Source organism: Balaenoptera musculus, chromosome 12, assembly GCF_009873245.2.
Source record: "Balaenoptera musculus isolate JJ_BM4_2016_0621 chromosome 12, mBalMus1.pri.v3, whole genome shotgun sequence".
Taxonomy (NCBI): Eukaryota; Metazoa; Chordata; class Mammalia; order Artiodactyla; family Balaenopteridae; genus Balaenoptera; species Balaenoptera musculus.
The window spans coordinates 35,484,317-35,510,826 of NC_045796.1; the positions used below are offsets into that span (position 1 = coordinate 35,484,317).

Sequence of the window (26,510 nt, forward strand, 5' to 3'; positions counted from 1 at the left end):
TATGATTAGGCCATTTGTATTTAACATAATTTAAAATCTTTGGATTAAATCTACCAACCACAAAGAGGCATGTTTCTTTGTAATCACATTTACCTCTTTTTGCCTTTTTTGCAGAGTATTTTTTATGATTTCATTTTATCTCTACTATTTGCTTACTTCATATAACTTTAGAAATACAAATTATTTAAAATAATAAATCAGTTGTTCTAAGGACTACAGCATACAACCATAATTCATTAGTCTATCATCAAGTAATATTGTGTTACCTCATGTGTGGTACTAGAATATTCTCATTTTGTTCTCTTCTTTGTGCTATGGTCATAATTTTACTTTTACATATGATACAAACAAATTGCTATCATTTTTCTTTAAATGTTAATTGTCTTTTAGAGAAATTACTAATAAGCATGCAAACTTTATATTTGCTTTTTTTAAATCATCTAGCAGTATTCATTATTTTTTTAGCTTCTGTCTGGTATCAAATTTGTTGTGTCTGAAGAACATCCTTTAATATCTTTTTAATGCAGTCCTGCAGGTAATGAATTCTCTGTTTTGTTGTTGATAGTGGTATTGGTCACAGTAGTGGTGATGGTGGCATTTATTTTCATTTTGTTTTACTGAAAAAGTCTTTCTCATTCATCTATATTTTTTTGGCACACAGATTTCAATCTATAGTAATCTGTATAGTTTCTGAAGAGATGTCTGTTGGAATCCTTATTCTTCTGCATGTAATTTGTCTCTCTGGTGTCCTTTAATATGTTCTCTTTATCTTCAGAGTCCATCAGTTTAAATATGATGTGTCTAGGTGTGTCTTGGGGAGATTCTTATCCTCCTTGGTGTTCTCTGTGATTCTTAGCTCTGGGTATTGATCTCTTTTATTATTTTTGGAAAATTCTCCAGCAATATCTTTTCAAATATTACTGCTCTATTCTCTCTCCTTTCTCCTTAGGAGATTCCAGTTATACAAATGATAGATTGTTTGATATTATTGTACAGATCCTTTATTCTCTGTTTTGATTTTTCACTCTTTCTTCTCTTTTGTTTCACTTTGAGTAATTTCTGTTGAGCTATCTTTGAGTTCATTAATTTTTCCTTAACTGTATGGAGTCTGCTGATGAGTCTATTAAAGGCATTTTTCAACCTCTATCACCGTGTGTGTGGTTTTTTTTAAAAATTACTAATATTTCCCTTTGATTCTTTTCCATAATTTTTTAATGTCTCTGTTGAAATTGCCCATTTATTTATGTTGTTGTCTACTTCCTCCCCTAAAACCTTTAATATCTTAAACATAGTTCATTTAAATTCCCTGCCAGATAGTTTCATCTGAATCATGTATGATTCTGTGTCTACTAATTGTTTTTGTCTCTTGACAGTGGGTTATTTCTTCTTATTTTTTGTGTGTGACCCATAATTTTTGGTTGAAATCTAAACAACAGTGTAGAACAAGAGAAACCAGGGTAAAAAAGTGTTTATGCTAGGAAGTAGGCAGGCCTCTTATTCTGATAGGCTTTAAATTTGGAGGGAGTGAGCAAATGTAGCCAAGATTTGACCTGATTTGTGTTTTTCCTCAGGGAGATAAGGACTAAGTAAGGAAACAGAGCCATTCAATCTTACCAAATGTTACAGAATTTAGGAGACTTAATGTTTCAATGAGTCACTAATTCAGGAAGCTTTTGATTGACTGACTGAAATAAACACTTATTGAATGCTATAGTGTGGTTCTAATTATGAATTTGGGGGGAAAAGAAATAATACATGATTCCTTATTTGGAGTGATTTATGGTTTAACAGAGAAGGGAGAGTAAATGGAAGGCAGTTTGTACTTTTAATACATTTTATGCATCAGCAATTTTATCTCATTTAATAACCACAAAAAGTTTATTCATTCAAAATAAACTTATTTGTACCTACTCTATGAGAGATACTGTCCCAGGCCCTCACTGTATAGTAACAGAAAAAGTAGACAGAAATCTGTGACCTCAAGGAGGTTATATTCTCATCAGTTAGTTGGATAATAAGCAAACCTGATAGTCTTAGTAAATAGTACTGCTAAGGGGAAAAAATTTAGGGAATAGTGATAAGGAGTGCTAGAAGATATTGATAATGAAAAATGTTGCCTGCCATATCAGTAAACAAAGGATTCTGCAGCCATCAAGCTACTACAGCAAGACCCCCACCCCCACCCCCGCCACCATGAGTCCTGAGGGAACTCAGGCTGGAGAAAAATAGACTGCCCGCTGCCAAGGCCTCAGCCACTGCAGCCACTCCCAACAGCGCACACTCAGGGGACTCAGGGTGGGAAAGTATCAGGGTAGGATACTTCCTCTATATGGCTGAGGTGCATAACAAAGGAATGATTTCAGTGAGCCTAGACTCTTGCATCTTCCCATACATAGAAAAATGCTAAATTCTTTTTTTTTTTAATTAATTTATTTATTTATTTATTTTTGGCTGTGTTGGGTCTTCGTTTCTGTGCGAGGGCTTTCTCCAGTTGCGGCAAGCGGGGGCCACTCTTCATCGCGGTGCGCGGGCCTCTCACTATCGTGGCCTCTCTTGTTGCGGAGCACAGGCTCCAGACGCGCAGGCTCAGTAGTTGTGGCTCACGGGCCTAGTTGCTCCACGGCACGTGGGATCTTCCCAGACCAGGGCTCGAACCCGTGTCCCCTGCATTGGCAGGCAGATTCTCAACCACTGCGCCACCAGGGAAGCCCAAAAATGCTAAATTCTTTAACTTGAGATATCTGGTTTTCTTTGATTGACAGTAATCTTTTGAAGTACCAACTTCCTGGTCTTTGTTGCAAAAAACTCCTCTATATCCTGGCTCCTCCCTTACCTCTTTGGAGCAGTCTTTCAGAGCTATTTGAGAGGCTGTGTCCCGGGCTTAAGTCCTCAGTTTTGTCTACCAAAGAAAACATAATTCTCAACTTTTAGGTTGTGCATTTTTTTTCAGCCGACATTGAGCACCTTAAATGTTAAAAGGTTCATCAGTGATGTCTTGCTAAGAAAGAGGTATTTCAGCAAAGATATGAAGGAGGAGAGGGAAGGAGCCTTGAGGGTATCTGGAGTAAGACTACTCCAGGCAAAGAGGAAGAGCAACCACAAAGTTTGAAAGTTGGGAGTAGGCCTGGTGTGCTCTTGGAAGAGCAGAAAGGCCATTAAACAAGGAGAAAAGAAGTAGGAGATATAATCAGAGTGATAATGGGTTTGGGAGGCCAACGTTTAGGACTCAGGTATATGAGGGCAGATTATGTAGGCTCTTGTAGCTCACCATAAGGACTATTTTTTTTTTTTAACTTGGAAGGAAATGGAGAATATAGAGAAGGCTTCTGAGCAGAGGAGTGACCAAACTAGCTTCTCAGTTGAGACTGTACTGTAGAGGTAATGTGAAATCAGTAAGGAGGCTATTGTGATCATCCAGAGGACATATGGTGTTATCTTGGACCATAATAGAAATGGTAATAAGTGATTGTATTCTGGATATACTTTGAGTATAGTGCCAACATGATTTGTCAATGGATTGAGTATGAGGTATGAAAGGAAGAAAGATGTTATAAATGACTCCAAATTTGTCCCCTTTCTTTCCCTTCCCTTCCCTAACTTTCCTGAATAATTCACACAAAATCTAATAGGTAAACAGGGCAAGATAGGAGTTGGGGATAGAAGGGGAGTCATGGTGACCCAGCATGGAGGTCCAGAGCCCAAGAAAGGTGAAAAAGGTGCACCCACAAAGAGGAGGCCCAGGTGTAGGAAAACAGAATTTAAACCCGGCTAGAGGGAATTCCCTGGTGGTCCAGTTGTTAAGACTCCACGGTCCCAATGCAGAGGGCCAGGGTTCCATCCCTCGTCTGGGAACCATATCCTGCATGCTGCAACTAAAAGCCTGCATGCTGCAGCTAAAGACCTGGCACAGCCAAATAAATAAATATTAAAAAACACACACACACACACAAAAATTACCATTAAAAAAAAAAAAAAAAAAGAAGAAACGGCTAGAAAGACATTCCCTGAGAGGAAAGGCCCAGCATAGGGAGCCACAGCCCTAACAATATGCAGAGGGATTCGCTGATAGAGGCTATATAGAATGGAACACTGGAGCCCAAATAGGGTGAGGAGGGCATCCATACAGAAGAGAGGTTGTGGCATAGATGAAAGATTGACTTATGTACAGAAAAATTAAATAAATGCGTATTTCAAAGTAATGGAAGATGAACGTTTTTTCACTGTTAGAGAGTTACAAACATGAAAAGTGTGAAAACTAAAATAACCCCTGTGCTGTTGGATTAGAATTGGAGGTATTGGTGTGAACTCAGGATTTTCAATATAAATAGATTAAAGGTAGGTAGGTAGGTAGGCAGATAGGTAGATAGATAGACAGATAGATAGATATAGAGGTGAATATATTTTATTATTTATTTTAATAGTCCATTATCCTAGTATTCGCCAGTGGAAGTCCCTTTTGACATATATATCCATTTATTTTTAAACACTTCATTGCTTTCTGGAATTACAAGGTATTTCAAGCTCATCTTTTCCTTTACTTGCCTCAACCCTAGAATCAGCCATTTCTCAAAAGCATCCTTCTTCGTTTATTGGAAAACGGTGTTTTGAAGTCAGGATCTGAGTGGTTGATATGTTCATTATTTGGGGGATATCCAAGCTCACAGACCCTCTCCGTAGACACATATGCCTACTTTTTACTTCATTCATAACAGCAACTATTTGTTTCCCAGAAAGAAGACTGTCTATCTTACTAGACTGTCTGTTGCAAACCTTGAAATATGGTTCATTTTATATTGCAGTTGAGAACAAATGACTATTTTCTGCAATATATTTATTCCGATTTTATTTTTAATTTTAAAGTTATTGTCAACATCAGCACTGCAAAGCTGGTTTCTTGAATATTAACTGAAATTATCTTTAAACATGTGCTGTTTTCTTACTGGCCCCATAAAACATGTAAATGTGTGATTATAAATATATTTTCTATTTATGATACTTTTTAAAAATTTACATTAAGCAAAATAAAACTTCCTTGGTTATTAATAGAGTGAACTATGAATAATGATGAAATTTTCTAGATCATCATGTGGACTAAGAATGCTGCCTGCCGTGTCAGTAAACAAAGGATGTCACAGCCATCAGTGATTGCAGCCAACCTGATGGTGAGCCCTGAGGGAACTCGGGATGGAAACAAGGAATGCCCCCCATCTAGCAGTCATCAGACTGCAGCCACCCCAACAGTGCAGATTAAGGAAACTCAGGATGAGAAAACACAGGACACTGGCCCCAGATAGCTGAGGTGTATGTACACCAAAGGAATGATTTCAGTGAGCTCAGACTCTTGCATCTTCCCACACATAAAAAAGCGCTAAATTCCTTAACCTGAGATATCTGGTTTTCTTTAATTAACAACAATCTTTTGACGTTCCAACTACCTGCCCTTTGTTGCAAGAACTCCTATATATCCTGGCTCCCCCCTTGCCTCCTCAGAACAGTTTTCTCAACATTATCTAAGATGCTGTCTCCCAGGCTTGAAGTCCTAAGAATGTCTGCCGAATAAAACATACCTCTCAACTTTTAGGTTATGCATTTTTTTTCAGTCGACAATCACTAGATGGTAGTATATAACTTATTAAATATAGTATATTCCCTTTTTTTGCTATTCTCTGTTATCTACCCTCCTCACCTACCCGACAGATTTTCTTGGTCTGCCTTTTTGCTTGCTGAGATGGAGTCAAAGCCTGTGTTCCTGGGGCACTGGAATTTGTTGATTTTTCTCTTTTTATTGGGAGTTATTTTGTCTTTTTAGTATTGTCTGTCTTCAAGTAATATTGAGGGTTTGGTTTTGTGTAGACATTTCATAAATGGACAGTTACTTCACATTTTTGGGGTAGAAGATTTTGGGAGAGTGTTTACTGCACTGCCTCTGTTGTCTACAGCAACCAGGAAATTCTCTGTGTGCTTTTGGATTCAATAAAAATTTAATCATGGTCTTGGCTCATCAAAGATGTTTTTACTGCACCAACAATACAATGCATGTCATTGATCTTTGAGCGCAATTACTGTATGCTAATTTTTGTGGATGCCTACTACTCATTTGGAAGAGTCCTTGTCACTTTATATCTATGTTTTTATTGACTTCTCAAAATAATTCTGCAAGTAGGTTTTATAATCTCATTTTAACAATAAACTGAGGCACGGAGGGGGTTAGAAAAATAGCCCAAGTTCACCCTGGAAAACAATAGAGCTGAGATTTAAACTATATCTTTTCTACTCTGATGCCCATATTATTGAAATCAATTTATCTAATTTCTTTTTCTACCCGTTAGTGGGTAGAATTAGTCTATGGATGAGTCCTGGTGATAGGGACAGAGTAAAGGAACAAAGTAGGTAATTAAATAGTTAATCCTGCTAGGGGATTGTAAGTGCAGAAGAAAGTATGGGAGACCCCTGTATGTTAATGGTAACTCAAGACAGCAGGTTTGCTTAACCACAAAGCCAAGCAGGCTTGCATAGCAACAAAACCATGCAACAGAAGCCTGAGACATGCCCCCAAACAATAAAACAATGGTTGCATGAGACCCACATCCTGCCCAGTGAGCTCAGCAATTTAATGATTATAGGGCACACCCCTCTGCACACACTAAAAACAAAAATATAAGGAAAAGGTGACATTATACTAAAACCTGAGATGATTAACCATTTTTAGCATATGTTACCGTCTTTTTGCTCATTTCCATTCCTCCATGACAGTCCCAGCTTGACCACATAGGGACAAGAAAACTCCCCTGCCTGAAGTGGAGGAGGAACCGATGACATCTCCTCAAGAATGAGGAAGAAGGTGGTCTTTTTCCCCTCCCCACTTTTCCTTTGATTATAGAAGTGTAGCCCACTAAGTTCTCAGGGCACAGCACCAGCACCCTTTCGCTAGCCTGCTTGTAAGCCTCACAAGTTTCCTATTCTAATAAATCACTTATTTATCACTTTGCCTCTCAATGAATTCTTTCTTCGCTGAGCCATAAAGAACTGGAGCTCCTTGGAGCCCCATGAAACTGACCTACTTTGTTCCTTTACTCTGTCCCTATCACTGGGAAAACCTTTATATGAAAGCTTCATGTGGCTCTACAAGTCACCACCTCCTGGCCAGTGGATACTGTCTCCTATGAGAGCAACCTTGAGAAATTTGATCCTTAAGCTTTCATTATCAAGTGTGGACCAAAGGAGGGGAAACTTACCTAATTGCTGTACACTTGTTGTCAGTGAAAGCACACACAAAAAAACCCTAACAAACTAATTATATATTCTATTTGCCAGGTCAGTTTTATGAGTTTTAAAACTTTAATTGAATGTCAGTACTTCATTTTAAAATGTTCTGGACTTTGATTATAATTCAGCAAGACATATTGCTCTAAATTTCATGAAATCGGGTTACATAGGATAACAACAGAAGAGCCATACAAGTTTATTGTCTGTTTATTAATTTCATAGTGATTTGTGATAGCTTAATACAATTTTCTTTAGATCCTAAACACTTTAAGTGTTAATGAATTCAAAAATCAAGAATTACTAATTGAGCAAAATAATCATTGCATTAAGTTGAATTTAAAGTTAGGAATGCACGGACAAAATCCTAACAAATGAGCATAAGTCAAAAACACCAAAAACAAGAAAACTATATGATTATGATAGTGTTAAATTTTGAAATTACTGTTGCTCAATTTGTTAGAATTGTTCATTTTAATTCATTAATCATTTCCAGAAACGTTGGATTAAAGATTGCAAGGATTGCTTCAAAAATCTTTAGAGCTAGCTTCTTTGCAGCCTGCGTCTTCATTAAAATTTTCCATATAGTCAAAGATAGTGAATCTGGGAAAAATATAAAATAATTACATGTAAATTTAAATGTATACCCATTTGCTAAAATGTTTATTTTAAATAAAATTCTATGTATTTGGATACAAATATATATGTACATGATAATTATACACGTAAAGTTTTTAAATTTAAAATTAATTGACCAGATCTTCATACAAAAATCAGTAAGAAATATAAGCAATTACCCAGAAAACTGGGAAAAGCACACAAACACAAAGAATTGTAAATTCATATAAGAGTGAAGTAGCACTTTCTACATTACACACAAATTATAGAAATTGCTATATGATAGTAGGCTGGAGAAAATAAGAACCTTAATTCATAGTTTTATAACAAAAATGTAAACTCTGAAAATTTTTTTGAATACCATTTGGCAATATATGACCCATCAACTTGAATACATTTCCTTTCTACACATTTATTGGTAAAATAATAAATTATGGCAAGAAGTATATACATAAAATGCCATTGTTCCATTATTGCTACCAGCTTATAACAGAAAATAATGTCCACAGTTATGGTATATTCATTAAATGAAACACTACATATCATTTAAACAGAGTGGGTTGGATCAATATGTCCTGATACAGAAAAAGCTCCATGAAGATTTTCTAGTAAAAAGTATAGTGCAGAGCAGTGAGTATGATTTCATTTGTACGGACAACATAGGTTTTATTTATTCATTTATTTGCACTGTTTTAAGTATTTTTTAAAATCCAATAAATTTGCACCAAGGACTGATTTTTTAAAATTAGGTGGAAGACCAAGAGATACAAGTGAAGAAAGATGGTAAAGAAGACTTTTATTTTCATTTGATGTGTCACTTAGACTTTTAAAGTTTGAATATATTAAATATACTTAAAAATAAATCAGTAAAATGTACAGTAATTAAAGTGCATTTTAAATAAAGAGAAAATAAGTTAGAGTTTTAAAAACAGTTTTTGAAAAGAAGAAATATTTTAGGTTACATCTGTTACTGTACAAGAGGTAACAGTTTGGCAGTATCCAGAATACTTGGTCCCAGGTATACTTCTTTTTCTTCCTAGGCTCTTTGGGGATAGGAGGATCATGCTTAATTTCCATTAAGAGCTATTTTCATGAACATCCTTTGCTCCTTTCCATGGAGATAAAGCATGTTACCTGATTAATGGGTGTGAGCCTTCAGTTCATGCTTTTCAATTGGCTAGAGCTAATCTACTGAAGTCCTAAGATCCAGGAATAGCTCTTTTTCTCTTTTTTCTATCTAGACTAGTGAGGAAGTGATACTAGGATACTGACCTATTCTGCAAACTTTCCCTTGGGTGCCCTTTCCCAGGTCTAGAGTAGGGGTATGTAGTAGGGAGAACATTGTTGCTGCATGTCTAAATCATATTCTTCAATTGTTTTCCAGCATTAAAGCTGAGGTTCCATTCACTCATTCCTTTGCTTGTCTTGACTGGTTTTGATTTTGGATAGGGGCAAAAAAAATGTGATCTTTGGTACTGCACAATTACCAGTACTCATTCCTTGAGGGATTTAACTCATATATATAACACTAGTCATTACTTATATTGGAGGCTGCGAAAGCTAATGTCCACAGAGACTAGGAAGGTAACATAAATGTTTGAGATTAGATAAATATAGAAAATTAGTAGTGGGAGTTGTGCACTGTGCAGCTGTGCCCCCAAGGATTGCTGTGTCCATGGGACGCTGTTCACTGGGGCCAAGTGTTTGCAGACCTGGCCATGTGAAAACCCATGGAGGGAATTCAGGGATCCTGGAATTTCACCTTAAGATAAATCTGGGGTGGAGATGAAGAGGGAGAATAATAAAGAGAAAAGAAAAAAGAAAATTAGTAGTGATGGTAGCTATAAAAACTATTTCAAGGAGAGGCAGTTCCTACTCAACTTCAGGAACTTGGTGACATGCAGAAATATGGGCCCACCATACCCTGCATTATAATGTTTTTAGTAGAGTCTCAGAAATTTAGATTCTTTTCATGAAATTTATCATTATTATATTTTCACAAATAATTTGATATCTTAAATATCTATATTTGTAGACCAAACGAAAATGCCTTGATCCATTATGGGGCGAGTGGTTTGCAAACTCTAATAATCTCCAAAATACTCTTCAATCCTAGATGTTTCATTATTGATTTTCTCCTTGGATGATCTATCTATTGATATGTTGAAGTCCCCTAGTATTATTTTTTTGCTATTTATTTCTCCCTTCAGATCTGTTAATACGTGCTTTATATATTTAGGTCCTCCTATGTTGGGTGCATAAATATTTACAAATGTTATATCCTCCTGTGGAATTGAACCTTTATTATTATATACTGATCCTCTTTGTCTCTTCTTACAATGTTTGTCTTAAAGTCTAGTTTTTCTGATATAAGTATAGCTACCTGAACTTTCTTTTGGTTTCCATTTGCATGGGGTATCTTTTTCCAACCCTTCACTTTCAGTCTGAGTTTCCTTAAAGCTGAGGTGAGTCTCTGTAGGCAGCATACAGTTGGGTCTTACCTTTTTTCCATTCAGCCATTCTATGTCTTTTGATTGGAGAATTTAGTCCATTGACAGTTAAAGTAATTATTGATAGGTATGGACTTATTGCCATTTTGTTCATTGTTTTCTGGTTGTTTTATAATTCCTTTGTGCTTTTCTTCTTCTCTTGCTCTCTTTCTATGTGATTGATGATTTTCTGTAGGGTATGCTTAGATTCCTTTCTCTTTACCTTTTTTTGTATCTACCATAGATTTTTGCTTTGTGGTTACCATGAGACTTACATAAAATATGTTATATTTATAACAGTCTACTTTAAGCCTACAACTTAAGTTTGAAGATATTCTAAAGTTCTACATTTTTACTCTCATGCCCCACCCCCCAAGTTTTATGTTCTCAGTGTCACAATTGACATCTCTTGTCTTATGTACCCATTAACAAGTAATTGTAGTTATAGTTATTTTTACTCTTTAGTCTTTTAATCTTCATACTAGATTCATAAATGATTAACCCACCACCATTACAACATTAGATTATTCTGAATTTAACTGTATTTTACCTTTATCAATGAGACATATTTTATATGTTTTCCTGTTACTAATTAGCACCCTTTTGTTTCAGCTTTAAAAAGTCCCTTTAACATTTCTTATAAGGCTGCTTCATGGTACTGAACTCCAGCTTTTGCTTTTCTTCAAAAAGCTGCCTTCAATTCTGACAAACAGCTTTGCCAGGTAGAGCATTCTGATTTGGCAGGTGTCTTCTTTCAACGCTTTGAATATATTGTGCCACTCCCTCTGGCCTGCAAAGCTCCTGCTGAAAAACCTGCTGACAGTCTTATGGAGGTTCCTTTCTACATAATAAGTTGCTTTTCTTCTGTTATTTTTAAGAGTCTGTCCTTGTCTTTAACTTTTGATAATTTAATTATAATGTGTCTTGGTGTGGGTCTCCTTAGGTTCATTTTATTTGGAACTTAAGCTATCTTTACTCTGTTTAATTTTTTTTTTTTTTTTGGTCACACTGGGATCTTAGTTCTCTGACCAGGGGTCGAATCCATGCCCCCAGCAGATCAGTGGAAGTGCAGAGTCCTAACCACTGGACCACCAGGGAATTCCGTGCTTCTTTAGTTGGATGAATTTCAAGGCCTTGTCTTTGAGTTCGTTGATCCTTTCTTCAACTTCAACAGTCTGTTGTTGAACCCCTCTATTGAATTTTTCAGTTCAGTTATTGTATTCTTCAGTTCTGTGATTTCTGTCTGGTATTTTCTCTGTGTCAAATTTTTTTTTAATTAATTAATTTATTTATTTTTGGCTGTGTTGGGTCTTCGTTTCTGTGCGAGGGCTTTCTCTAGTTGCGGCAAGCGGGGGCCACTCTTCATCACGGTGTGCGGGCCTCTCACTATCACGGCCTCTCTTGTTGCAGAGCACAGGCTCCAGATGCTCAGGCTCAGTAGTTGTGGCTCACGGGCCCAGTTGCTCCGCGGCATGTGGGATCTTCCCAGACCAGGGCTCGAACCCGTGTCCCCTGCATTAGCAGGCAGATTCTCAACCACTGCGCCACCAGGGAAGCCCAAATTTTTTTACTTTTACTTTTTTACTTTACAATGTTCATGCATTGTTCTCCTGACCTCAGTGAGCATTTCATGACCAATATTTTGAACTCTTTGTCAGGTAATCACTTATCTCTGTTTCATTAGGGTTTTCTTCTGAGGTGTTATCTTGTTCTTTCATTTGGAACATATTCCTTTTTTCTTCACATTTCTTGACTTTCTTTGTTGATTTCTATGCATTGTATAATACAGCCATCCCTCCCTGTCTTGAAGGAGTGGCCTTGTATAGGACATGAAATTTATCATTTAACCCTGACCCAGTTCTTGGTTGTTTCTCAATCTTTGTGATTGTCTCAGCAATTTTTTTTTTTGTTCTTAGTGTCTCCCAGTAATTGAGGGTGTGCCAAGACCTGTCAGTGTCCCAAAGGGGAGGATCTCAGGTAGCACCTAGATGTAGGCTGATTGTAAGCTGGATCCTCAGGCAATAGCTTTTGTTTGTTACAGTCCTGTGGAATCCATGAACTTAAACTCTGCTGGAGAGCGCAGCCAGGCACTCAAGGGGTATCCCCTGCATGGCAGCTGTAAAAAAGTGGGGCACCAAATGTGTGCACAAGTTCCTTTTGAGGATATATCAGCAATCTGGAGTGAGACAGAGGAAGAGTGTGAAGATGGCACCCAATGGGTTTCCAGTCTCTGGAGAATATTGTAGCCAGCCCTTTGATGTACATTAAATTAAAGGACTGCCGTTCAGTCTGCAGCTATTAAGATAAGCAAATAGGTCTCTTTCATGGAAACACCGGGCCCATTGCAGTCTGCTGCCTCTGCTTTGGGCTCTGAGGGGCTTGCCACAGTGAGTTTGCACAAGCCCTTTGAGAAGTATCTCTTAGTTCACTTTAGCTTCCTGGGTCTCATGGATGCAATCCCTGTTGCCTTTCAAAGCCAGATGTTTTGGCGGCCCATCTCTCAGGTGGAAGTCTTAAAAGTTGAGATGCCAGATCCAAACCCTTCACTACTCAGGGAGAATCTGGGAGTTGTAAGATCCCTCCGAGGCATGTGTCACTGTGCCAGGGGTGGGGTTTATAGCACAGATCCTCCTTCCTGTTTCAATGTGGGATTTTTTTCTCATTCGCCTGATGTGTAGGAGTCACTCAGCTAGTTTCTGGATTCTTTCCAGAAGGAATTGTTTTGTATGTAGCCCTAGATTAGGTGTGTCTATTGAAAGAGGTAAGCTCGGGAGCCTCCTATGTTGCTCTCTGAATTGAAGCTTTTGAGATGCCCAAGCTCATTTTCTCCCACTTCTTCACGCATCACACTTCAGCAAACAGTTGTCCCCATTCAAAGAAAGGAGAATGAGGCAATGACCTTCTTGGTCAGGATGGGGTCAGTGAAGGGGTCAGCTGGCCTCAGCCTTGAAACGTAAAGTTTAATAAGTTTTTAAAGCACTTTGAATTTCATTACCTTGAATCTAGCTTCTGACAGTTTTGAACCTTCACTCAGTCTTCATTGTTTATTTTCAATATCACCCATAGAAAAAACAAAAAACCTATGCAAGCTTTCTTTTCTTACTACTTATTTATTACCTAATATTATTTCTCAGCTTTAATATGAGTTCTCTAGTGTTAGAATACGTGTAGTCAAGGATTAAAAGCTGATGCCACTGAAGATGGAGAGGTTGTTGAGAATTTTACATAATTAGAAATAAAAAAACTCCTCCATGCCAATTCTTATCATCAGTGAAAATGTTAAAGAGCTAACTTGAGGCCTGAAAAGTTTGATTTTACTTATTTATTCAAATGAATTTAACTCAGGTTCCTTGTGAAGAACATCATAAAATACTTCTGGAGACTAAAAAGTGTTAAATGATACTTTGAAAGTATTTTTGTGAATGTAAGTATGTATTTCTATTGAATTAATTTAAAATGTTCATTTTTAAATGTCACTATTTGTATTTTAATTATGCTTTGCTTTTAATATATGTTTTCCCTATCCTCTGCTTATTTGGAAATTCCAAGGCCTTTGGCACTGTTACTGAAGTCTGAGTGTCAGTGGGAATGTGGAGAGTGGTTGGCCATGAGAATAATGGATAGATAATAGTAAATGCCTTATTATGTGATACCTAAACAATTATGCTATCAAGGTTTATTTTTTTTTAAATCAGTAGTTTTCAATATTTAATCACCAATTTTTTTCTTGTGAGAGTAACTCAAAACCACATATTAAATCCAAAGCTAAATTTCAACAAAATTGAATCTTTTAATAAAATATTGTAGTATCGGCCTTCCAAGCTTTCAAGGACTTTCAACTCTTGACTCAGTTCTTTACCCTTTACATCTTAACAGGGAAGAGTCAGCTTATACCATCCAGGCCTAGAATGCAATTATACTATGTAATAATTTGGCAGAGATGGCTAGGCGGCTCCTAAAATTCATGCATCTCCTTTCATGGTGTAGATTTGTCACACAAGAGTGGTTCCTGGGCAACAATTTAATTCCTTAGCCCCCTTTGCATCCAAATATGGGACAATGTGACTATTTCATACCAATAGAGTATGAGATGAAGTGAGAGAAATATCCAGGCTTTCTCCAACACTAGAGTGTCTTTCTGCTGGTGAAATGTGGATAATGTAGAGGTCAGGGGCTGGAAGAACCACAGATGTAAGGATCTTCAGTCTGCTACTCATTGTGTGAAGGAAAGCTGCCACGGACTGAGAACACTGCCCTGGAACCATTACTGGAGCAAGAAAAGACTTCAGTTGCATGAAGCCCCTAAAACGTTTGGGTTTTTTACTCTACTTAATGCAAATAAGAGTTCAAAAACTTATAGCTTAATGTTTACTTGGCTTTTATGTCTTTTAAATCTTTCAGATTCATTTTTTTGTTTTTAAAATACTAATATTTTAATTATGTTTTAAGTTTGGTTCACTGCATAAGAGCATGTCTGGAAAATTAGGATGATGTAGTAATTCAAACTTGCAATTAAAGATTTCTTCTGGTTTTCACTCTGCTAGGAAACCTTACAATTGAGAGGCTGAAGCAGAATACTTCTGCCATGACTACTAAGGTTGGATGGAGGGAACTCAGATAAGTCAGTTTGCTAGTTTTCTCATTAATCACGGCAGGTTTTCTTTTTCTTTTTTTTCTAAATCTGAGAGTGTTATTAAGGTTTTTCTTTAAAAAAATACTATAACAACAACAACAAAAAAGAATATATCTGGGTTTGTAGATGAATAAAGTACACGAAGTAGTCTGGTAGCCTCATGGGTAAATAAGGACCTGTATGGTCAGGCCCCATAAGATGGCTGCTCTTTTGCTGTCTGTATATGCCTTGCTCCACCCGGCACTGCCTTACCCTTAATTTATGTGCATGATTGCCTCCCCCTCCTAAGCTGAAACTTTAATCAGTAACTACCTTCGTGATCAGCTCAACCCTCAGCTAATGATTGTTCTATAGTCCTCGGACCAGAACGGCTCCAGTATGTTGGGTACTCAACAGGAAAGAGCGGCCCTCGCAAGTTTCTAACCCAAAGAGCTGAGGGGAGGCATATTCCAACAATCCTCCTGGAAACCAAGGAGCCCTTCTGATGTCAAGTCCCTTATAACTGATAGCCTCCTCCTCCCCTGTGTAGCTAAGATTGTTACTGTGTCCTGCCGGCTATTGGCTGTACCACCGTGGGGTGTGGCTCCAGGACCTTTGCCTCTGACTTCGTAAGATTTCCTGCGCCGTAAATGGCTGAAGTCTCTGTAGCTGACATGGCTGGGCTGTTGCAAGGATTGCAGGACTGTGGGGTGCATTCTAACAGGACCCATAAGAAAGGACAAGCCATGAATGCGAGGACCAAAATGTGTGTAATGGATACCCTTAAGAAACCATGACTTTCTTTGAGAGTGTGTGCTTTAACAACATATATCTCTGATAATCATTATTTCTTCCTTTATCTATTCAACGCAATATTGATTTTCTTTAAGGTATTGTTTATAAGGCCTTTACCTGTAGCGTTATCCACTTCGTGAAGAAGATTTAGACCAAGCAGGACTGTGTTCTGAAAGTCAGTAAAGTCACTGATGAAGGGGGCTTTATCCCCATCAACAAGCACTCGTGGTGGCAGGCCCTTCTGGAACTCAGATATTCGAATAAAGGTTGTAGGAAAGCAGGCGGCAGCTAAATAGTCCAAAGCCACACACCAATCTCTTCCAAAATCTGCTTCTGGTTTAGAATAATATTCTAACCTAAAAGACAAGTGGAAACATGTACAATTATAATTACTCCACTCAGAATTTCAGCCTCGTCATTTTCTAGGAAAGATCACCTTCTGCCAACAAACTAAGAATGTAGTTTTTAGTTTTAGAATGTGATGGCTTGAGTGCCTGCCTTTGAAGATATAAGTAATTAAAATTTTAAATTTGGAAAGGACCATCCCATCAGTTGTTTATATTTTATTTTGAGTTTTGTATCTCTATTAACCAGATACCTTATACCTTGGGAATCATATAACCAGGTGTTAGACTATGACTAAGTAGTAGAAATGTGAGATAAAAATCAAAGTTTCCAAGATAAAGTCTCTGCTAGACTCAGACATCCTTAGTAAAACTGTCGATTTCCTGGGGTCAGGAGACCCCTAAAACACTGAGCATCCTAGAGAGACAGATGTCTGATTTTCTGGTCTGATTTTCTGAATACATGGGGTTTTTTTCTAGTGGAGGAAATCTGCTGGGAAACCAAACTCTCACCTATTTGGGGAACAAGTTATTACAGTGGAAAGGTTAGGGTGTAGTAATTCGTTTTATAACTATATAATTCATGGCTCCTGTCCCCACCCACTGCTGAACAACTTGCAGGTTTTGAATAAAGTTGTTCCCCCTGAAACACTGTCTACTCCCTGCTTTGCTCACCAGCTACATCCTCTTTTAAGTCTCATCATAGGTGTCACCTCCGTCACAAAGTTTGCCATCCCACCTGAGGTGGAATCAACTACTTCCTACTCCACTATATTCCCAAAGCACTCTATTACTCATATATTTAAAAGTTTGTTTTCTCGTTAGATTATATTCAATTTTCTAGTAATTAGGTTATATTCTAATTTTTCTGTTTCCAAAGTACATATGTAAGGTCTATTAAACAGAAAACATTTGCATCATGTTTGTTAATGTTAAGCAAATCCTAACATAACCCAGAGAAGAAACCTTGCTGTGTTTCACTCACATGCACACAGGCTCTTTCCTGCCTCTAACACCCAGAAGTGGAAGACTGCATACAGTGGACTCTTAATGAGAGAAGAGTTTGGTTTGGATTCGCAGTTGACTATTTTTAGTCACATCACAGCTGATTATGAAGTAAGGATTAAAGGAAATGTGAATTCATAAGGATTTTGACCAATAGCCACGTAGCCCTAGTAACAATGGATTAAACAAATTGCAAGGGAGTCAGCAACACTAGGAAAGGGGGAAAGGGATGTGGGCACCAGATCAAGACACAGAGGCCATAGGAGCACAAGTGAAATTCAATGGAAGCCTTTCATATTATCCTATTGAATGTGCTATTGAACAATTCAACCAATACGTCAGTTAAAATATGTCCAAGCAAAAAGAAAAATACACCTTAAAAGGCTCATTTTAATTTAAAATATATTTTAAAACACGAAATATATACATGTACCAGCCAATCTGAGGATCCAGGACCACAGAGTTTTATTTAAGTATATGTAGACTACACAGGGTTCAGTATTGTCTCATGTAAAGAAACAACTCCTAGTATTTATTTTTACCTAAAGAAAGTAACTCATGAGGTTTTAAGGAAGTTCCCCAGGCTGTACAGATTGTAAACATGGCCTCAATTCTTCAATACTCTCTATGTCCCTGTTTTTTGGCATGTCATCTTCCAGTGCCCCTTCCCCAGATGCATACTACCATGTATAAAATAGATAAACAAGGATTTACTGTATAGCACAGGGGACTATATTCAATATCTTGTAATAAACTATAATGGAAAGGAATAAAAAAGAATTTAGATACGTATGTATGTATATGTACATATACATGTATATAAATATATATGTACATATACATGTATATAAATATATATATATATTTATATATATATATGTATAAAACCAAATTACCTTGCTGTATACCTAAAACTAACACAATATTGTCAATCAACTATACTTCAATTAAAAATTTAAAAATATATGTTAGCCCACTTGACACAGCATAAGCTTAAAATGCATTTTCACACTTGGTTTCTCTCTCTTGCTATTCTGTCATCACAGTGGAGAACACCCAGGCTTGCCTGATGGAGAACGAGAGACGAGTGGAGCAGAGCTGAGCTTTCCCACTCACCCCTGTGGGGCCGGTAAAAATCAGCCAACATGACATGAGCCCAGGAAAGATCCGCAGAGCTGCCCAGCTAAGCCTCAGGCACGTGAGTAATCAACGCTTACTGTCTTATGACGCTGAGGGTTAATGGCTGTTGATTGTGCCTCACATTCTTGTGAGAAAAACTGGATGCAATACAGGGCCACGCATCTAATTAATTGCAGAGTCAGGACTGAAACCCTAGCAACTTGGCTTTAAAGCTCATGTTCTTTACAACTGCCCTCTACTGCCTCTTGTGATGATAATAGTTACTTTACATTGACTGCTTCTCATGTGACAGTGGTATGTTAAGCCTGATGCATAGATAGATTTAATCCCCAAAATTACCCTAAGTAGTATGTACTGTTATTATTACAAGTTCAAAGATGAGAAAACTGAGTTTGTCACTGTTTGGATTGCCCAATTTAATACCTAGTTGTTGAAACCAATAGGTAAAGGAGGACATATGCTGTGAATCTGCTAATCAGGTGATTTATTTACCTTACTGGATGATGGAGTTCGTGAGACAGACAACAACCAGTGGAATATGAGGTACCCAACATTCTTGGCTGGATTTACAAATTTGCTTGTATAATGCCAATGAGCCCTGATTTTTGTTGTTGTTGTTGTTCCTGTTTTATACTATACCCAGATTTCTAGCCCATACTTCACTCTTGGGGATTGACTCCACCCCCTAAATAGCGTCTGTAACCATTGATTTTATGCACCAACTTGACTGGGCCACAGGGTGCCCAGATATTTGGTCAAACATTATTTTGGGTATTTCTGTGAGGGTATTTTTGGAAGATATTACCATATAAATCTGTAGATGGAGTAAAGCAACTTGTCCTCTATAATGTGGATAGGTTTCCTCCAATCAGTTGAAAGCCTGACTAGAACAAAAAATTAATCTTTCAGTGAGTAAGAGAGAATTCTCTTGGCTGATGGCCTTCAAACTGAGACATAGGCTCTTCCTGGTTCTATAGCAGCTACAGCCTTTTTACTTGAACTGGACATTGGCTTTGCAAATTATAGATTTGCCACCCTCCATAGTCATAGGAGCCAGTTCCTTACAAAAAATCTATATCTATCTATCATGTATCTATAAATCTATCATCTCCTATTGGGTCTGTCTCTGTGAAGAACACTAACTAATACAGTGCTGTTCACATCTTAACACAAATCATTCTTACACTCTCACATCTAGGTGTATAATACTTCTAAGTGTACCTGTGGAGTGGCTTGATAATCTTCTAGGCTATTTTGTATGCAAACCCTGATGCTACTTAATTTTCTTCCCCAAGTATGTAGCTACCATATTATGTGCCTATGATTAAAAAAAACAGTGATAATTTCTTTTCTTTTTTTTTTTTTAATAGAGAGAAATTGGTTGTATGTTTTTTTGGTTGGTTGGTTGGTTGGTTGGTTGGTACAAGATTTTCCTTCTCAAATTTTTGCCCCTTCTTCATAAAACAATTTTTTTTTTTTTTTTTTAATTTTGTTATATTTATTATTTATGGCTGTGTTGGGTCTTCGTTTCTGTGCGAGGGCCCTCTCCAGTTGCGGCAAGTGGGGGCCACTCTTCATCGCGGTGCGCGGGCCTCTCACTATCGTGGCCTCTCTTGTTGCGGAGCACAAGCTCCAGACGCGCAGGCTCAGTAATTGTGGCTCACGGGCCCAGCCGCTCCGCGGCATGTGGGATCTTCCCAGACCAGGGCTCGAACCTGTGTCCCCTGCATTAGCAGGCAGACTCTCAACCACTGCGCCACCAGGGAAGCCCCATAAAACAATTTTTAAGCCTGATCATCCTAAAATAATCACACATCATCATTAAAATCCCCAATGATTAAATATAATATTTAATAGGAAGATTGATATTAGAAAACAAATAAAAAGGCATAAATAAGACGAAAAATTATTTGCCATATTAAGTAGAAATAACTTGGGATCCATTCTTACCTATCTTCAAAAAGTTTGTAAGCATCTTTCAAGGTTGAGAGATGTGCATCCCACAAGTACTTCAACAAGTCATCAAAGCTACTAGAAGGTGACTGCAAACGCTATAGTAAAGAGAAGAAATTTATTCATATTTGAGCAACTATAACAATTCTTCTCTACAATTTAATTTTGTTCACATTTACAATTTAACAATATTCTACATGGCAGGAACATTTTGTTTCTATGGATTAATTTGTGTAAGCCATTAGTGACTAGCACTCTGTAAAGACTATAACAATTATCTATTATTAGTAGTAATACTGAGTGCATCTATAAGAGACGAACTGCATATGTTTTCCCAAAAGTCAGTATTTTATACTGACCAAGAGAACTTTACTTTTTGTTTGTCAGTTGTTTTTCTGCTACCATAGTTGAAATTACCACAAAAGTTTAACATTAAGGAAAGGGGGAAATTACCAGAATATTTAATTTAATCACATCTTTAAAAATGAACTAATAATCTATAGAACAAGTAAATTTATCTTTTAGCATTGATTTTGGTTCATGACTGTGCTTAACCAATGTATTTTATTTTGGTCACTGAATATTTGGTTTTGATTGCCACATAATTGTTAATTATACCTATTTGTGACCGCTTATCAAATCACTTGAAATAAGTTAATTGACTATTCTAAAACCAATTCCATAATCATATTTCTCCCAAGTGTTATTGCTCAGTTGACTTGAAGGTTCAATTTACCAGAATAATCCTTTCATTCAGTGAGATATCCTATGGGCTCTCACATTTATGTATGGCTTATTTAGGGTGAGAAGAGTGGATAGATTTTCTGTTAATGCTGCATTGGTTCAGAGGGTGTAAATGATATGTAATGCCCTGCTGTAACGTAATGATATTAATATAACTGGCATAAAATTTTACATTTTTATAGCATATAATGCACACAAAAACCTAAACGGAAAGCATTATACAAAAAAAAGAAAAAGAAATTCTCTTACCACCTCCTAAGAGAATAAATTATAAAACTTAATAAAGGCACCTTGTAAAGGGCATTCCACTTGTTCATCGTCTTAGGAAAGGATGACTGACAACTAGAAATATTAAGACAAAACTTTGTCTGGTCCTTCGGCGGTGGCAAAAGCAGGACTTGATCTGATGATATCCCCATTATGCCAGAATCAACCGCAGCAAGGAAGGGTAGTGCACATAGAAAGTAATTTATATCTGTAAGTGCAAAATACTTATTATTATCACAAGCACTAACAAATGTGATAGAGGATATTTTAAAGTAATCTGTAAACCATTAAGCAAAAACTCACAGATGCAGGAACATGAAAAAAAGTCACTGCAAAATATTGAAAATCTCCCTAAGGATCATATACATAACTTTAACATGTTTCTGTTAATGACTCTACAACTGGAAATGAATATGGGTTAAAATAGTTGACTACAATATTTTAAAACAAAAAGTAATTTTAATGAATTTGGTACCATTCATTTTTCAAAGCATTATGTAAAAATGGAAGAAAGATGTCTACTTGTGCACAGAATGATACAACACCTCTAGCTGAGGTTTTACCATGAAATGTGATTTTTTTCTAAATTATCTTAATATGGTTATAGTACTGATATTTTGTATTTTATTTAACCAAGTTTAATGTGCAACCATGACGTCACAAAGTCCTTGCCTCACATTAGGTCTTTAAAGCAAAAATATTGGGTAAGTGTTGGCAATAGATCTTCGGATAATTAAATTAACACTGAATTAAGATTTTTTAAATTTCTCTCTAAATGAAACCTATTCCAGCAAATTTAGACATCATGATATAGTTGACTGTAAAGCTTGTTGTACTGATTCCCACTGGTGATGCAGAACATTTTTCATCATAGACATGTATTTTGAATGCAGTCCTACGCCCCAGGGTAGCAGGCTTATACTCCAAACTATGGAGTCCATGTGAGACAAAAGAAGCCTGAATTCTAGATCTGTAGTCATGACTATTTGTGAGTCTTTGAAAATACTCCATTGTTATCCTATGAGAAAAATAGGTAAAGGTGTATATGATGTGTGTCACTGCAAGAAAGTGAAATTTAATGTGACCTTGTTTCTAATTATTGGGAAATATCTCTAAGAAAGTGTATGTAAATTAATTTCAAATACTAAAATACAAAATAAAGTTAAAGAATTAGAAACTACCTTCTAATTATTTTAGTATTAAATATCCAACAGAGGCCTTAGATTACTGATTGATGGAACGATTTGTGGTAGATTAATCTCTGACATTTTTATGAGTTTCAAAGTTAAACATATTTTATCTGAGCAAAATGAGAAGAAAGCATTATTTTCTTGTCCTCTCCTTTCTCATCCTTCCTCGTCCTTGGAGACTCCTCTGGCTAGTGGGACCTCCCATCTAACTGCCAATGCTGGTCGTTCAAAGGCCGTCATCCTTTGCTGTTCCTCAATTCAGTCCCCGTGTGAAATATGTCCGAAGGAATCATTATTGAAATTGTGGCCATAAATCCTAGAATGTGACATAAAGGCCACAAGGTACATGATGAAGTAAATTCCTTTTTACAGAGGAATAGTGCTGTTTTTGTTTTGTCTCTGTCCCTCAGATTTTAGGTTGAATATTTTCTTTGCAGGAAGGTTATTACCTATTTTGCTATTAAATGAACATACCAGCCCACCAACTGTCCACAGAGATGCACAAACGATCTCCAGATTCATAGCCACAGTCTGTCCTTCGGCTGGGATCAACTAATCTGCCTAGAAGAGAGAGGATGCATGGATTATTTATTATGCACATTTTGAAGATGGTAATAATTGTCCCTTACCTAGGCGCAGTTTGTTTGCAAAGATGCACAAACATTTCTCTTCTGATGACTTGTGTTTATCTTCCTATCACTCTTTACCCTTCATTTCCCATCTCAGAACCAATTTCTATTCCTTCATCTAACATCACCGCAGTATTCCACTTTTGGGTTATCTGTTTTGAATATTATTTGCTTTTGTGATTATTCTCCTTTTCCTAACCTAATCATTCTCAAAGCAATGATTGATAAAGAACTTGTTAATGCTGTTAACCTGCATGAATATTACAAGTGTGAGTTTTCCTAATTGATTATTCCTCAGACTGCACACGCACGCGCGCATGCACACACACCTGCACTCAGTCACATATACCTATGCCATGCTATTTCCAGGCTCTGTTCTGTAGCTTAATTTTCCATATTATTAAATCAGAATAGAATCTCTGGTGGTGGACCTAGGCATTGATATTTTTAAAAACTAGGTGGTTGTTTTCAACGTGCAGCTACACGCGAGAACCTCTGCTTTTGTTCATTCTTTTATTCCCTAGTAGATTTTGTTTCTTTTTCCACAGTGAAATTCTGTCCACATTTCAAATCTCAGTTCAAATGCATTTTTTTTTCTGATTACTCCAGCTGACTCCACTGTGTCCCTTGTTTTGCACTTTAATTTTTAACAAAGGGTTGTTATTTATTGTTCTCTGTTTAATTTCTAATACCTTTCCTGTTTCAATTGTGTTGTAAGGTCTTTGACGGCAGGGAAACTGTCTGCAATACTTACTTACCTGCACACCACAGCTGCTTTTAGAAAATGCTGGAGACATATAAGCCCATCATTAGATGAGTTTAGTCAGGCTTGATCATAATATGTGAATGTAATGAAAGAATAAGAAAAGCATTCAGCCTCCATCTACCGCTGGCCCCCAGGCCCCAGAGTCTGGCGTGCCTCCCATGGCGGACTATGTGCTAATGATTTCTCCTGGATCTCTATCTTTTTGACTCTGAGGAAAGCCAGATAAATAGGAGTTGGTTTGAGTCTCAGGACATCACCTGACAAAGGTGGATGAATTGCCAACTTCAGTAGCTCCTGTACGTGACTCCTCCTCAGATCTTAGACAAACCTTAATCTTCTCCGTATATTTTTTCCATCAGAACAGAACAAATTTCCTTATTGGTGGTGTTATCAGTATGGAGTGAAGGAGGCACCACTCTGTTTCATGAGCTTCTTCATCAGCCAAAATATCTTATAATTTGTGAGTCTTTGGCCCAAACATATCTTCTAACTAAACACTAGAATGTATTTTATTTTTGAAAGGAATCAATCTTTTGCAGAGAAACATCCTCATGAACAAGGTGCCACTCCTGCTTCTCTCCATCTCCATGTATAGGTTATCATAGTTAGAACTTTAAGAAATTCAAACTAATTTGACATCACCTTCTGCTTTTAATCCGTATCTCCTTGACTGTTCTGTTCATCCCAGGGCTTAGAATAGAGTCGGGCACCTAGTAGGAGTTCAATAAATATTTGTAGAATGCCCAATAGGTTGAATATGAAGTCTTTTTGTGTTTGGCAACTATGCCGTATGCCCCATTGCAGTTTCTAGTCAAAACAGGCAACACAGAAAGATTGATGGAGGAGAAGGAGAAGCAGTAGAAAAATAAGGGTTATGAGGGAAAAAGAGGAAAAAGAAAAGAATCAATTTTCAAAGACATGCTATGGTGTATACAGAGTTCCATTTCCCAATTACAACATGGTTATATTAGAAGATCATTAGAATAAAAACAAGGGTCATTCTTACCTGTAGTATATTGCCAGCCATGCTGCAAAGGCAATCCCCATAAAAAATTTTGTTCATTATCTGGTGCAAATTTTTCAAAATAACTGGCTGTCTTGTTCAGGAGGATTTTGTACATCCCCATTCTCTTAGAGTATACCCAGGGATCAATAACATACTTCCCATTCTCCACCCTGTAGTCACTGAACTGACCAGGACTCTCACTCCACAGGGGGGGATACAGATCTGAGAGACTGAAAGCTCCTGCTAAAGAAACAGAAATGCAACCAACTAGTGCACAGGCCCAAGGAGGAAGGAAAGCCATCACGCCAGAGCTGGGGGTGGAGATTGTGGCAGAGCTTTTATTGGGAAGTGGAGGAAGAAGTCATGGTATTTGCTTATATCCTAGCAAATCAAATCTCTGTTCTTTTTCCTGGAGATGATAGTCCTTCCCTGGGAAAGTCTTACCAGTGAAAACAGGCTGCTTCCGCAGGTAAAGAGAACAAACTAGAGGATACCAGAAGGGAGAGGGAAGGGAAGGGGGGCAGTTTGAGGTAGGGAATTAAGAGATACAAACTACTATGTATAAAATAAATAATCAACAAGATCATATTATACAGCACTATATATATATATATATAGCTATTATTTTGTAATAAATTTAAATTGATTATAATCTATAAAAATGTTGAATCACTATGTTGTATACCTGAAACTAATATAATATTGTACATCAACTATACTTCAATTTTAAAAAAGGAAATGAAAAAAATGGGGGGCTTCCCTTGTTTAATAACATCATCAATATGTTATTCACATGACAGTTGAAAAAAGCTGTTGAAAATTTTAATGTTGAATGAGTCAATATTTTAAACACTTTTAGGAAACTGCTACTATATTTACATTGTCCTTTAATGCCTATGAAGTTAAGCACACTCCTACACATCTGTTTTGACCTTATTCATCTAGAAATATAAAGACATGGAATTTACTTATCTTTGCAGAAAAGAGTTTACATAGCAAACCTGAGATTGCTATTATAAGAAAAACCTGCTGGCAAGGTTGACCCTTGGCTGGCATCTGTGTACTTGGCTCTCAAAGTTCCCAATCTACAGCTAAGTGACAAGGTGATTAACTGTACCTAGACTGTGCAAACAATAAGGTATGTGTGAAACACCTGCTTCCTTGTAGAATCTGGAATTTTCATATGTGACCAGACCCCTAGTAAACCAGAGGATGCCTATGTGACTAGCGCCCCATAAACATCTTGGGCACTGAGCTTTTGATGGGCATCCCTGGGTGGAAACATCACACATATGTTGCTGCACGTTTGTTGCTGTGGTGAAAGTGTGCCCTGTGTGACCTCTCACGGGAGGGAGAGAGCATACCTGGAAACCGACACATGCATTCCTCTAGACTCTGCCTGTGTCTTTTCCCTTAGGGTTCAGCTGCATATCCTACTACATCACTGTAGAGAATCTTATCCATGAGTATAACTACATGCTGAGTCCTGTGAGTACTTCTAGAGAATGTTTGATCATAGGTCCCTGATGGAAAACCTTCAGATGCCCATTAGTTTATCTCTCACCAAAGACTAAGAAAAAACTTTTTATACATTTAGTTAGCATATTTATTGAATATGAAAACTGCTAGCTCCCATACTGAATCACATATCTCTAGATTCCAGAGGGAAAGACAAAGTCTAACCGATTC

At 37.1% G+C, this 26,510-nt stretch overlaps 1 protein-coding gene across 1 annotated transcript; it reads right to left on the minus strand.

The window, feature by feature from the left end:
• Positions 1–7,669: 7,669 nt before the first annotated feature.
• LOC118904841 (protein LEG1 homolog) lies at positions 7,670–25,122 on the minus strand. The gene is made up of 6 exons (XM_036870838.1): positions 24,822–25,122; positions 22,895–22,981; positions 21,254–21,438; positions 20,217–20,317; positions 15,895–16,133; positions 7,670–7,866 (listed from the first exon to the last, which is right to left on the minus strand). Exons 1-6 carry the CDS (start codon positions 25,120–25,122, stop codon positions 7,733–7,735), a joined length of 1,047 nt encoding a protein of 348 aa, XP_036726733.1. The 3' UTR covers positions 7,670–7,732.
• Between the last annotated feature and the right edge of the window lie 1,388 nt (positions 25,123–26,510).

Bases quoted from the DNA above. Each gene is read 5' to 3' on its own strand.
- LOC118904841 (XM_036870838.1), bottom strand. From the start codon at position 25,122: ATGGCTTTCCTTCCTCCTTGGGCCTGTGCACTAGTTGGTTGCATTTCT. The intron at 22,982-24,821 runs GTAAGAATGACC...TCTCTCTTCTAG, and splicing joins TGGCTGGCAATATACTACAG to GCAGATTAGTTGATCCCAGC. The intron at 7,867-15,894 runs GTAAAGGCCTTA...TATTTTTCCCAG, and splicing joins CGAAGTGGATAACGCTACAG to ATTCACTATCTTTGACTATA.